Here is a 12515-nt window from a genome sequence, read left to right on the forward strand (position 1 = left end):
ACCTAAAAATTTAACATTATTTACAAACTTTCTTGGTTTCTTGGTTTTACAGTTTTATGTGCACTGTTGTTTCAATTTGGTATAAGCTTCTTGAAGATGAAAAGGATCATATATCTGTACTTTTTTGTGTTTTACTTTGACCTTTATTCACCATTTAGTATCCTACATGCCTCCTTCTTGGCAACCTTTGTGTTAAGGATGGGCAAATCAACAGTACCTTGCATAAAGCTAAGCACATAGTGTGTGTTCAATAAAATTTTGTTATTTATAAAATGTTGAAATAACAAAACAGTAGTAATTCAGTTTTCATGTAGTGAAGATAAAATTTTTTTCTTTTACTAACGTTCTTCAGTTTTTTTTTTTCAGGGAAGGAAACTGAAAAGGCCAAGGAACGATACGATAAAGCGACAATGAAACTTCATATGTTGCACAATCAGTATGTATTGGCGTTGAAAGGGGCACAGCTCCATCAGAATCAGTATTATGATATCACACTTCCCCTGCTTCTGGACTCCTTACAAAAGATGCAAGAAGAAATGATAAAAGCACTGTAAGATACATTTTCTTTTTATCATAAAATGCCTTCACAAAATGATTTCAACATATTTTCTCTCTAGTTTAGGTGTTGTTTCGTAAGTTTTATTATTGACCCAGTCCAATGGGTATTTCAGACCTTGATTCTTCTTGATTTTCACTTTTGATGTCCCTTCAGTTTGGGCTTATCCCCTAAACCTTCTAGCTGGCTTCCAAAATGGTCCTCCTTTTGTATGTTTTTGTTTTGTTCCCTTAGCTGGAAATTTAAATGAAAAAAAAAATTATAAGTTGAAAAGTGTTTGGAAGTGAATATCTGCCTCCAGTGAGTTGGGTATTTAAATCTTGAACAACTGAAAAGGCTCAAGGAAGAGATTTTTTTGAAGGTTTATTTGTCAGCTTCTTGTTCTTTCTTCTGTATAAGATTAAAATCAACAAATGTTTATTGAAGTTTTACATATGCAAAACACATTACCTGATGCTTAGGGATATAGAGATGAGCAGGCCACAGTTCTTGCCTTCCCGATCTAACAATATACTTTAATTAGTAAGTCAAATGCACACGTTTATCATACACACTGATACAAAATGACAGAAAAAAAAAGTCATCCTTTGGTAGACCCTATCTCCTTGCTTAGTTGTTTTAGTGCCTTCCAAATGACTAAATTCAATTTTCTTTCACTGAAAATTGCGTAGGGTAATTCTTCAATGTTAGAGTTGCTGTGAACTATGTGTAGGGTTGAAGAATGGTGTAGTAATGAAAGAGAGTTAGAAAAGAAGTAAATGGTTGGTTATCTCTCAGGTGGAGATAAAGTTCACAAAGAAGTAGTGAAGTATGAGAAAAGGAACTTGGGCCAGTTTAATGCAGGTTCTTGCATTGTAGTTACTTTATCTGTAATTGCATAAATTAGCACATAAGCTCTTAGGTTTAGCATATTTTGAAATGTAAATTGATGTGAAAAATTATTATGAGCATTTTTCAGATTATGGTGCAAGAGGAAGCCTGTATATTACATAAATTAACCCATTTATGCCAGAGGTTGCAAATTTTTTTGTGTGAACATTTTTTGTGTGTGAAAAATCAGACCTTAGCAATAACCTTGAGCAGTAGGATATAGATAACTCCCATAAGCTTAGCATTCCAACAATGGAACACTAGTCATAAATGGGTTAATAAATGCCAAAGTAACTGTTAAAGGTAAAATGATAACTTTTAAAACAAAACATTTCGTTTATACACTACATTGCACTTTGCAAAGCAGTTTCATGTGCATTTGCTCACTTGTTCCTTATAGTATCCTGTAGAGTGAGGAAGTACAGGTTATATCCAGGGTTTATCTTTGACAGACAAGTGAGAATGGACCCAGAATCACAAAGCTAAGAGGTGGCAGATCTGGAACTTGAAGCTTGAAGTCTTCTGACTAACCCTGCACTCTCTGTGAGAGGAATGTAGTGATTTGAAGAATGTACCCTTAAAATTCCTGTGTACCCAGAATCTCAGAATGTGACCTTATTTGGAAATAGGGTCTTTGCAGATGTAATTAGTCAAGGATCTCAAGATGAAATCATTCTGGATTTAGAGTAGGCCCTAAATCCAATGACTGGAGTCCTTGTAAGAAGATGAGAGGAAGGACACAGAGAGACACACAAAACGCTTTGTGAAGACAGAAGCAGAGATTGGCATTGTTTTCTTTGAAGGGCTCCCTGGTGCCATAACAGATTTAGTACAACTAGCTATCACTGTGTTAGATTATTCTGTTTACATACAAATATTTCAGGTTAGGGATAATATTTCTTGGGCTATTGACTTCCACAGCCTCTGAAATCAGAAGAGCAAATTTGTCTTTGCTGCCTTCCAGACTCTGCTTGACTTTTACTTCTCTTTGTGTGAAAATAAAGATAATTAGATAGTATATACTTGTGTGTAGGTAAGACTAAATTTTAGGTGATCCTCCGTATTCACATAAGATAAAGTGTTTTTAGTTAATTTGAATATGTAAACTTTTTAGTGTTGATAAAATAGTGAAATGTCTACTTAAATATTTGATTCATAAATTTACTTATCTCTAAAGTACGTACTATTGATTTAGAAATATTTCCTTTCCTACTTCCATTATTAATAGACATTTTTAAACTGTTCACATGAATTTTCAAGAATAGTATCTTCATCATCACTGGAATATTTTTTTGAGACATATAATAGTTTCCCATGGTATGTTATTTGTACTTTGTAATATATTATTTTAGATTTAGAATTTAAAAATTCCAAGCATGATTATATCACCTCTGTTGAATCTCATGGAACATTCATGTAATATTAGGAGATTTTTTTCATTTTTCCTCCCCATTTGTATTAAAGGTGAATGTTAATGATCTCCACTGTCTTGCTTTAAAAGAATTATTTAGATAGGCTCATTTACATGAACAACATTCAGTACTTATGAGATTATAATCCCAGAGATATTAACTAAATCTGTATTAAATTTTTCTGCCTCCCCTTTTCTTTAAATTGTGTCTGTCAGGTGATTTCTCTAATTATTTGAAACTAGCATTGCCTGAAACAGTTTAAATCTCATTTTTTTAACCTAAATGATATTTTCCTATTTAAAATAAAGTAATTGAGAGAATACCTCACAATAAGGGAGCTTGTGAGGATTAGTTTTTTATAAGTAATTATTGTGGAAAAGAAAAACAAACCATGCTTTATATTTATTTCAGCATATGCAGGATAAACTTGTCTGTCTACACTTGTTGTTGACAGTGACCTATGGCATATTTTTACAGTATATCATTTTTAAGTAGGAAGCTGGTCTTTGCGATGGAATAGTTTTTTCCCTTTTGCATTTATTAGACCAGGCTAATAATTTTGATGACATTTTTGCTACCGATTGGAGGTCAAGAGAATAAATGTAGATGTCTTTCAAGGTATAGAACCAGTTCAACTAAGTATACAAAAAAGAGCAGAGGCCCAGAGAAGCAGGGAAGAACCAGACAGGTAGAGCATGTGAGGAAGTAGCAGACACTGGAAAGGAACATTAAAGAGTCAGGAGTTGATCAGAGTTCCATGTTATACAACCCAAAATTTATATGAGAATATTTTGACACAGAAAGTTATCAACTCTGGCCCTACATTTTGGATGTATTACATACATGTTTGAAAAAGTAATGCCTTATTCTAGATCATTTGTAATTATTGTATGATAACAAATATAAATTGCTAATCTGTACATTTATATAATCCCCCCACTTTCCTCTCCAGGTATGAAATAAGGTGGTACAGGAAACAAGCATCTGTACATTTTGATGTTACATTTCTTATGCTTATTGTTCTGAATCCTTTTTGAGATGGTATTTCTCTTGATAAAACTTTAAAATGCTGCAAAATTTTATTTTTGTTTTCAGCAAAGGTATATTTGATGAATACAGCCAGATAACCAGTCTTGTCACAGAGGAGATAGTGAATGTCCATAAAGAGATTCAAATGTCGGTTGAACAGATAGATCCTAGTACAGAATACAATAATTTCATAGATGTTCACAGGTATGACATGTTTATTCCTCTTTAAGGATTTATGACAGTATTATTTTTCATTCATATAATAGTTAACCACAGATAAAAATAAGAAATATTTAAGATCTTATTAAGACATATAATATTTCAGATTAATTTGCTTTTAATTTTAAAAGTTCTTTGTCAATGATGATAACTATATAATGTATAGTTTTTTATATGTAAAAATATGTTCGTTGTTAATCCATATTTAATCCATGCTGAAATCCATATTCAATCCATGAAATTATGTTTTCTTTTTAACACTTATATAATAGTACCATAACTTTATATGTATATTAAACTTTATGATGCACCAAATACTTTTCCATGGCATCTTATTTTATACTTACTACAATTGTGACAGGAATAAAGCAGGTTAATACCTGAATTCTGCAAAAAAGGAAACTAAGTCTCAAGTTATACAATTTTGAAACCCAGGATTTAGTTGTGATTTATACTATCTGTGTTTACTTTGTTAACATAATTTTGGATAAAAACAAATATTCTGCCTTTGGTGTATATGAAGATGTATTATGATACTGTATTTACAATGACCAAAATTATTTGGCCTGCTTTACTAGAACAACGGCTGATAAAGAACAAGAAATAGAGTTTGATACTTCCTTATTGGAAGAAAATGAAAATCTTCAGGCAAATGAGATCATGTGGAATAATTTAACAGCAGAAAGTTTGCAAGTAATGTAAGTATTTACAAAATATGAACAGTTTAAATACTAGTATTATTATTGCTTTATAGTTGTACTCTATCAGATTTAAAATTTCAATTGTTTTTACAAGTAATGAAAAGTAAATTTTGGGGGTCAGAGTGACATGTTTTGAGAAATATGTTAATTTTACTCATTTTCATCACTACTTTTGGTAATTCTGAATATCAAAGTTCTGTGTGATGTTACATTCATTTGCCCAATTGTTGCTAGTATTTGACATTAGAATAATGCTTTATGCTTTTCCAAATTTATATATATTTTTAAATCTCATTTTATCCTCTCAATTTATTGGAAGAACCATTTTGGAAATTAGGTTGTTTACTGTTAGAGATAAGAGAGTTATTGATGTCAGAGCACTTAGTACAAAAAAATTGACTTTTAATTGAATTATTTTCTCTTGAAGCAGGGATGTCTTCTGTTATAGGCTAGTAAATCAGTTCCGTCTTCACTTTGTTGTTTTTGTTGCATACAATATTAAAGGAATTTTGAGAAATCTCGATGTGTTTTTAGTTCTTTTCAAACGTTAAAAGCAATTAGTAGTACATTTTTGAATTTAGAAAACATGAGGTGCCCTACTTCTAAATATTTAACCTATCTCCTGATTTTGTTTGGGAGCAACACAAGGAAATATATTTATTAACAAACATTGCATGTGTTTTTCTTTATGCCGGATTCACAGCTATAGGTGATTATGCACTCATTGCTCCTCAATGTTAGACATGTTATATTGTATCACCTGTTGGAATTTTACCTGAAATGGCTCAGCCAAATGTCCCTACCTAATATAATTAAACAATCTTCTTTCTGTTGTTCAGTAACATGGTAGTTGTACAGGTAATTAGCTAAGGTGGGAAACTCGGACTGACTCTTGGAAAGGGTTTTGGAATCTTTTTTTTTTTTTAATTTTATTTCATTTTTTTTTTTAGTTGAAGTCTCACTTTGTTGCCCAGGCTGGAGTGCAGTAGTGCAATCTCGACTCACTGCAACCTCTGCCTCCCAGTTCAAACGATTCTCAGGCCTCAGCCTCCCGAGTCTCTGGGATTACAGGCATGTGCCACCATGCCTGGCTAATTTTTGTGTGTTTTGTAGAGATGGGGTTTGCCCTGCTGGCCAGGCTGATCTCAAATTCCTGACTTCAAGTGATTCACTTGCCTCGGCCTGCCAGAGTCCTGGGATTATAGGCGTGAGCCACTGTGCCCAGCCAGGTGTTTGGAATCTTTAAAGCTGGCTAGATAGGATTGAAGAAACTAACAAATATTTGTCCACGAATCGTGTGTACAAGATGAAGGCTTAATAATTATGGTATACTGACTACTGATGAGAGCAGTGGAGGCATGGGAGTACCCTGCATTACAGAGTTTTGCCTAGCAGCCTTATTGGGATTTTTGAAGCTCTTCCTGAGTTTTTCATGCCCTACACAGGAGTCGCACTTTGACTAGGTTTCTGACCATTGATATTTAAAATGTCAGCTATCTCTAAACCAGTAGTCCTTGCCCTGGGTGATTTTACACTCCAGGGGACATTTGACAGTATCTGGAGACATTAGCTATAGATGCTGCTAAGCATTCTACAGTGCACAGGACAGCCTCCCAAACAAAGAATTACCTAGTGAAAATATCAGTAGTGTTGAGGTTGAGAGACTCTGCTCTAAACAATAGAGTTGAATGTATGGTACAAAATAGCAGAGTTTCTCAATTCCTGTGCAGTGAGACATTCCGTTTCTCAATTCACGTGCTGCTGGTGACGGAATATGACATAGATTATTCCTGTTTTTTTGTGTTATATTGCTCCCAAATAACTCACTAATTTATTCATCCAGTATATTTACTATATATCTAAGGTTGTAAGGGTTAATACCTTCAAGGAAGTTACACTGAAATTGATTAATATGTTTTAATAAACACCAAAAAGAGTGAGTATGTAGATATTGGAATATAATGTGGTAAAATTAAAAATAGCTACCTGTTATAAGCTTATGTAAAATTAGAGATTTTGTGACCAAAGAAGAATTTGTTTTATAGCTTTCTAGGGTATAATGAGAGCAAAATTAGTTATGCTCATAAATCATTGTTTCTTAATTATAGTGGTGAAGCAGTAAACAAAAATGCAATAAATTGAAGGTAATAAATCTTTGATAATGTGATAGAAGTTTTAATTGCTCACATTTTACTGAGATAAAACTTTAGTTACATTTCATTGAACAGTATCTGTATTTAGGGTATGAGTTTAAGATTAGGGTTTCTTCAAGAATTTTATTCCCAGAGAATTATTCAGTATCTCTGTTGGCACTTTCAAATAAATATAAGGTAATTCCGTTAAAACTGTATGTATTTTTTGAATGTAATATAAGACTTAGGAAAATCTTTCTTCCTTTTTTTTTTTTTTTTTAACTTAGTAGTGCTTTAAGTTAAACATCTTTTCTTTCCTAAAGGCATTAATATTGTTAATTTAGTTGTAGATTGTATTGTAATATTATTCTAATAGAAGTGAAAGAAACAAATGAACAGTTAGTTCCTGGAAAAAGAAATACAAATTACCAATAGTACTTGGAAAAGAGATTCTTCATTGGCAATTAAATATAAATTAAAAAGAATTAGGCTATTTCACTTACCAGATTAGCAAAGATTAAATAATTGGATAATACCCAGTGTTATATAACATACAGATATATAAGCGCTCTTATAGCATGTCTCTACATATGTAAGTTGGTGTATAATTTGGCAAATTATGTTTGTGAAACTGGACAGATTACTTATCCCCTCTGTTATGGAAATCTAACACTATGACATGTACCTGATAAAGTTACCACTTTTACCCATCTGAATATGTACCACAAAGCATTTTATTGTAGTCTCATTATTTATATATCAACAATATTTATCAAGGTCTAAATACATAGGAGAGTTAAACTCAATTATTCGTAGGATTATCTCCTATTTATAGGAAAAATTTTTGGATGGTGTCTTACCATGTGGTCAAAGGCTGTTTCTCAGCTTCAGGTAACTTCTAGTACTAAGCACCTGAGGCTGTGCACTTCCCATCACACATGCATTTAGGCTACATTATTTTTGGGCTTAAATCTGAGGTTGCTTTCTTTGTTTCTATTACATATAACATAATCTCTCTCCTTCCCTACCAACACCTGTCTCCCATCTGCCTCTTTTTTTTGCATCTACCTTCTTTGCCAAATGCTGAAAGGTTTTTTGCGCTTAATTTATTTTTAATCATCTGTTTATTAAAATTATATATGCAAATATTTCATCTCATCTAGTTACTATTTAAATGAATAATTTGGGACTCAGTAATTTTAGTTTATCAAATTACTTGAAAAATTAAAGTCTATACAATTTTGAATTGTATAAAGTCTATACAACTTAGAAGAATATATTTAAGTGTCTGTTTTGTGCTTTTTGTCATTATGGACAGATGAGTCGTCTAATGGTGACCTATTGCAAACTTAAATGGAGTTTTGAATCAACACGTCAGTAGGCGAAGTATGACAAATTAAAGATAGCAGGTTATTCCAAAATAATATAAGCATTAACTTGTCTGCAAAAGAAGGAATTTTGATTAATTTTAATAAAATGGTAAAGAATTAAGGTCCTATTTAGTTATTTTGTTGACTCTGTTTTCTGATTTCAAATGAGGTCTCTTTATTATAAGTTGTTATTGCCTGTCAGTAGTAGATATATTTGAATACCGTGATTATGTGAAATGTATAGTCTTATATTCTAAAGCACAATCTGGTCTCAGGCCTTAGGATTTCAAGTACATTTTAAAAAATTTAAAATCAGAACATATTTAGCTTTTCTAATAGAATATAAATAGGATCTCTTAATTGAAGAATGGTAATTCTCTATGTGGAAAAGTGATTCTCTTGGTTCTTATAGGGCATGAGTCAGCAAACTATAGCCCATGAGGCAAATCCAGCTAGTTGCCTATTTTTGTGCAGCCTATGAGCTAAGAATGCTGTTTGCATTTTAAATGGTTGGAAAAAAATCAAAGGAAGAATTATATTTTGTGACAAACAAAAATTATGTGATGTTTACATATCAGAGTACATAAATAAAGTTTTATTGGAACACAGCCATGCTCATTCATTTACCTGCTGTCTGTGAGTGATTTCCTGCTACAGTGGCAGAGCCAGGCAGTTGTGACAGAGACCATATGTGGCACACTCATCACTTCACACTGCTGCTTGGCACTATACAAATCACAGTGACACAGTTATAACTCAACAGCATTTCGAGTGCCACACATATCAATGTACTGTGGCATCTTATTTTTATTATCAGTTCATGCCTGTAGTGTCAAAAGAAGAAGAGGAAATGGATTTAAAATGTGGCACTTTTAAGGCACAGCAGAGTGTGGATTATTTTGTTCTTGAATTTGATGAAAAAACATTGTGTTTATTATGCCATTGCACCACGCCTGCTAAGCACTGAATATACTTAATTAAAATCTTATGCTCATGGATTGATATTGGTATTTGGCAGTACCGGTCTATGTACTGTACAAATATGAAAGACTTAAAATCTTTTTAAATGTCTGCATTAATAAGTGAACATTTACAGTTGATTTTGATTGTAAACACTAACTTTGAACTGCAGTGATAGGGGAAGTATTATGGCCATCAAAAGATTTTCATTCTTCTCATTAGGAGATTGGCATTACAATAACATGTACCCAATTATTACTATATTTTGAATTTGCCAACAAAATATTTGTGAATATTTGTTTTCTCTTTTGTTATATAAATACCTATATACTATGCTTGATTTTGCCTCTTGGTGGCAAAGTCTAAAATATTTGCTCTCTGTACTTTTATCAGAAAATGGTTGCTGACTCCTGTTATAGAGGATGATATCAATTTAACCCATCCAACTCTCTGAATCAACCTTGTACTGAATGGGGTGTCAAATACTCCACTACTCCTTCATCTCTTACATAGAACCTTGCTTTTACCAAATCTGTTTTGGGCTGTTCTTGTTTACAGTATTAGCTCAAGTTTGATCTCTGGTTGAACATATACAATATTAGAATTTTCTCAGGCTGTGTTAGGGGAATACTTTAGGAGTGAATTGGAAAGATTTGGAAAAATGTAAAATATTGAAGTCAGGTGACATGTTGGAAGGACTGTTTGATTAAGGGAAACAAAGTTGTAGGGAAGAAAGCAGATGGAGTTTTTGGATTGGAGGTGGAGTAAGTGGGTATTAGGAGGTGACTATAACAGAAACTTGTAACTTTTGCTTGGTTGTAGAAGCCATCTTCTGTTCACTCTTGAGAAAAGCTCATAAAGATTTGTGTCACGGTATAGAATGTCATCCATAAAAATCCTATGCTCTTGCAATTATATTTTGAGAAAGAGATGGCAAGAAATAGTTTATATTTTCAATTTATGTTGCAGCAATAGAGAAAAAGAGATGTCAGAAAAGTTACCTCAGGCAACTATAAATTCCATTTTTTAAATTAACTCAAATATCACACTTAAAGTTACAGCATTGCAAATTTCATGTAAGAAATAAAAGTTAAGATGAATTGTTTGTCAAGTCATAATTTTTTTGGAAGTTGGAAGTTTGGTCCCTTTAAGAGTGTTGTAAGATTTAGATCGTGACATCCAATGATTATGATATAAAAAGTGTTGGATAAGTGTTAGAAACTTTTTATTATCCATAATAAAGGTTTTAGGACTTTGTATCTTTTTTTTTTTTTTTTTTTTTTGAGATGGAGTCTTGGTCTCTCACCCAGGCTGGAGTGCAGTGGTGCAATCTCTGCTCACCACAACCTCCGCCTCCCACTTTCAAGTGATTTTCCTGCCTCAGCTTTCTGAGTAGTTGGGACTATGGGCGTGCACCACCACGCTTGGCTAATTTTTTGTGTTTTTAGTAGAGATGAGGTTTCACCATGTTGGCCAGGCTGGTCTCGAACTACTGACATCAAGTGATCCACCCGCTGCAGCCTCCCAAAGTGCTGTGATTACAGGCGTGAACCAATGTGCTGGGCTGCTTTGTATCGTTTAATACAATTAAATCTTTAAAAATTACCTAACTAAAGCATGCAGATGATAAAATCTGTAAAATCTTAAAAAAGGGTATACAATAAAAATTAAAATTTTCCTTTCTTCTTTTTGTTGACCACCATCACTACCTTCCAGGTTTAACTCATGAAAAAAGTGTATGTATTTTTCTAGAATGTGTATACAAGCATATACATGTATATGAATTGTTTTCTTCTGTGTAAGTAGGAATTATTTTATGCATATTCCTTTGTGTCATCCTCTTTTTAAACATGTATTAAATCTTCTTAACGTGTACAGTGTTTTACTACTTGTTTGTAACGTAATTTCTTTAGTTTTGTTATTTATTGATGGGCATTTAGGTTATTTCCAGTTTTTTCCATTGCCAGAGTTGGTGCTAGGTTTTGTGGGACTCCAAGCTTATAAAATTGGAGTGTAGGGAGCATCTTTAAGAAAATCTATACAAACTTACAAATACAAAATTAAGTATAGAGTCTTGGAAGGGATCATGCAAGTGAGGCACCTGAGAATTAAGCATCATTAGCATCACGATACATTTACCTTTGTTTATTGTGATTATACAATAAACATTCTTGTATTTACATCTTTGTACACTTTCTAAAGCGTATATGTAGGATAAATTCTAGAATGTGTAATTACTAAGACAGGATATTAGTTGCTAAGGGTGTGGATTTAGGATTTAAGCTGCCTGGGCTCTATTATCAGCTTTTCCCACTTACCAGCTCTGTGACCTTGGACAAGAGCCTTAACCTCTCTGCCTCAGTTTTTCATATGTAAATGGAGATCATAAGGGTGTTGTAAGAATTATATAAATTTAAGTGCTTATTTATAAAGTACTTAAAACTATGCGTGGTACTCAATAAATGTTAAGTATTATGTCATTTTGTGAATTTTTTCCAGGCAGAGTCATTTTATCACTTTTAACTGCTTTGCATTATAATATTATAATATTTACTTTAAAAATGTAAAGAATAAACCATTTGAACTGTTACTATTTTCTATGTTATTTTATTTTATTTAAGTTCCAGATACATGTGCAGTACGTGCAGGTTTGTTATATATAATGTGTGCCATGGTGGTTTGCTGCATCTATCGACCCATCACCAGCTATTGTCTCGCATGCATTAGCTGTATATCCTAATGCTCTCCCTCACCCTGCCAGCCCTCCCCTCAGAGGCCCCAGTGTGTGGTGTTCCCCTCCCTGTATCTATGTGTTCTCGTTTGAACTGTTACTATTATATTTGTATATGAAACGTAATAACATGATGGTGAATATTGTACTTTGAAATTTATGAACTGTTCTTACATTTATTATGTCATCTATACATGAACTGTAATTACTCAAATGTTTTTCTCTTCACTTAATTTACACATTACAGGATTTTTTTTTTTAAACGGGATAATGATAAGAAAGAGTAAATACTTTCCATATATATATATATATATAAAATATATATATATATGGCAAGAGAGATAAAAAAATATATATCTATATATTTGAGATGAAGTCTTGCTCTGTTACCTGGGCTGGAGTGCAGTGGCATGATCTTGGGTCACTGCAACCTCTGCCTCTCAGATTAAAGCGATTCTCCTGCCTCTGCCTCCTGAGTAGCTGGGATTACAGGTGCCTGCCACCACACCCAGCTGATTTTTGTATTTGTAGTAGA

At 32.9% G+C, this 12515-nt stretch overlaps 1 protein-coding gene across 3 annotated transcripts in view; it reads left to right on the top strand.

Moving 5' to 3' along the window:
- Window positions 1–12515, top strand: part of FER (FER tyrosine kinase) — a 437039-nt gene that overhangs the window by 118122 nt on the left and 306402 nt on the right. For all 3 annotated transcript variants that reach the window (XR_003119794.1, XM_025387375.1, XM_025387376.1), the window contains 3 exons: window positions 367–550; window positions 3934–4071; window positions 4665–4784. Coding sequence is in view for 2 of the 3 variants with exons in the window: in XM_025387375.1 (XP_025243160.1) it covers window positions 367–550; window positions 3934–4071; window positions 4665–4784 (442 nt within the window). In the remaining variant the exon portion in view is untranslated. The remainder of the gene's footprint in view (window positions 1–366; window positions 551–3933; window positions 4072–4664; window positions 4785–12515) is intronic.

Source organism: Theropithecus gelada, chromosome 6 (genome assembly GCF_003255815.1).
Source record: "Theropithecus gelada isolate Dixy chromosome 6, Tgel_1.0, whole genome shotgun sequence".
In the NCBI taxonomy this organism is placed as follows: domain Eukaryota; kingdom Metazoa; phylum Chordata; class Mammalia; order Primates; family Cercopithecidae; genus Theropithecus; species Theropithecus gelada.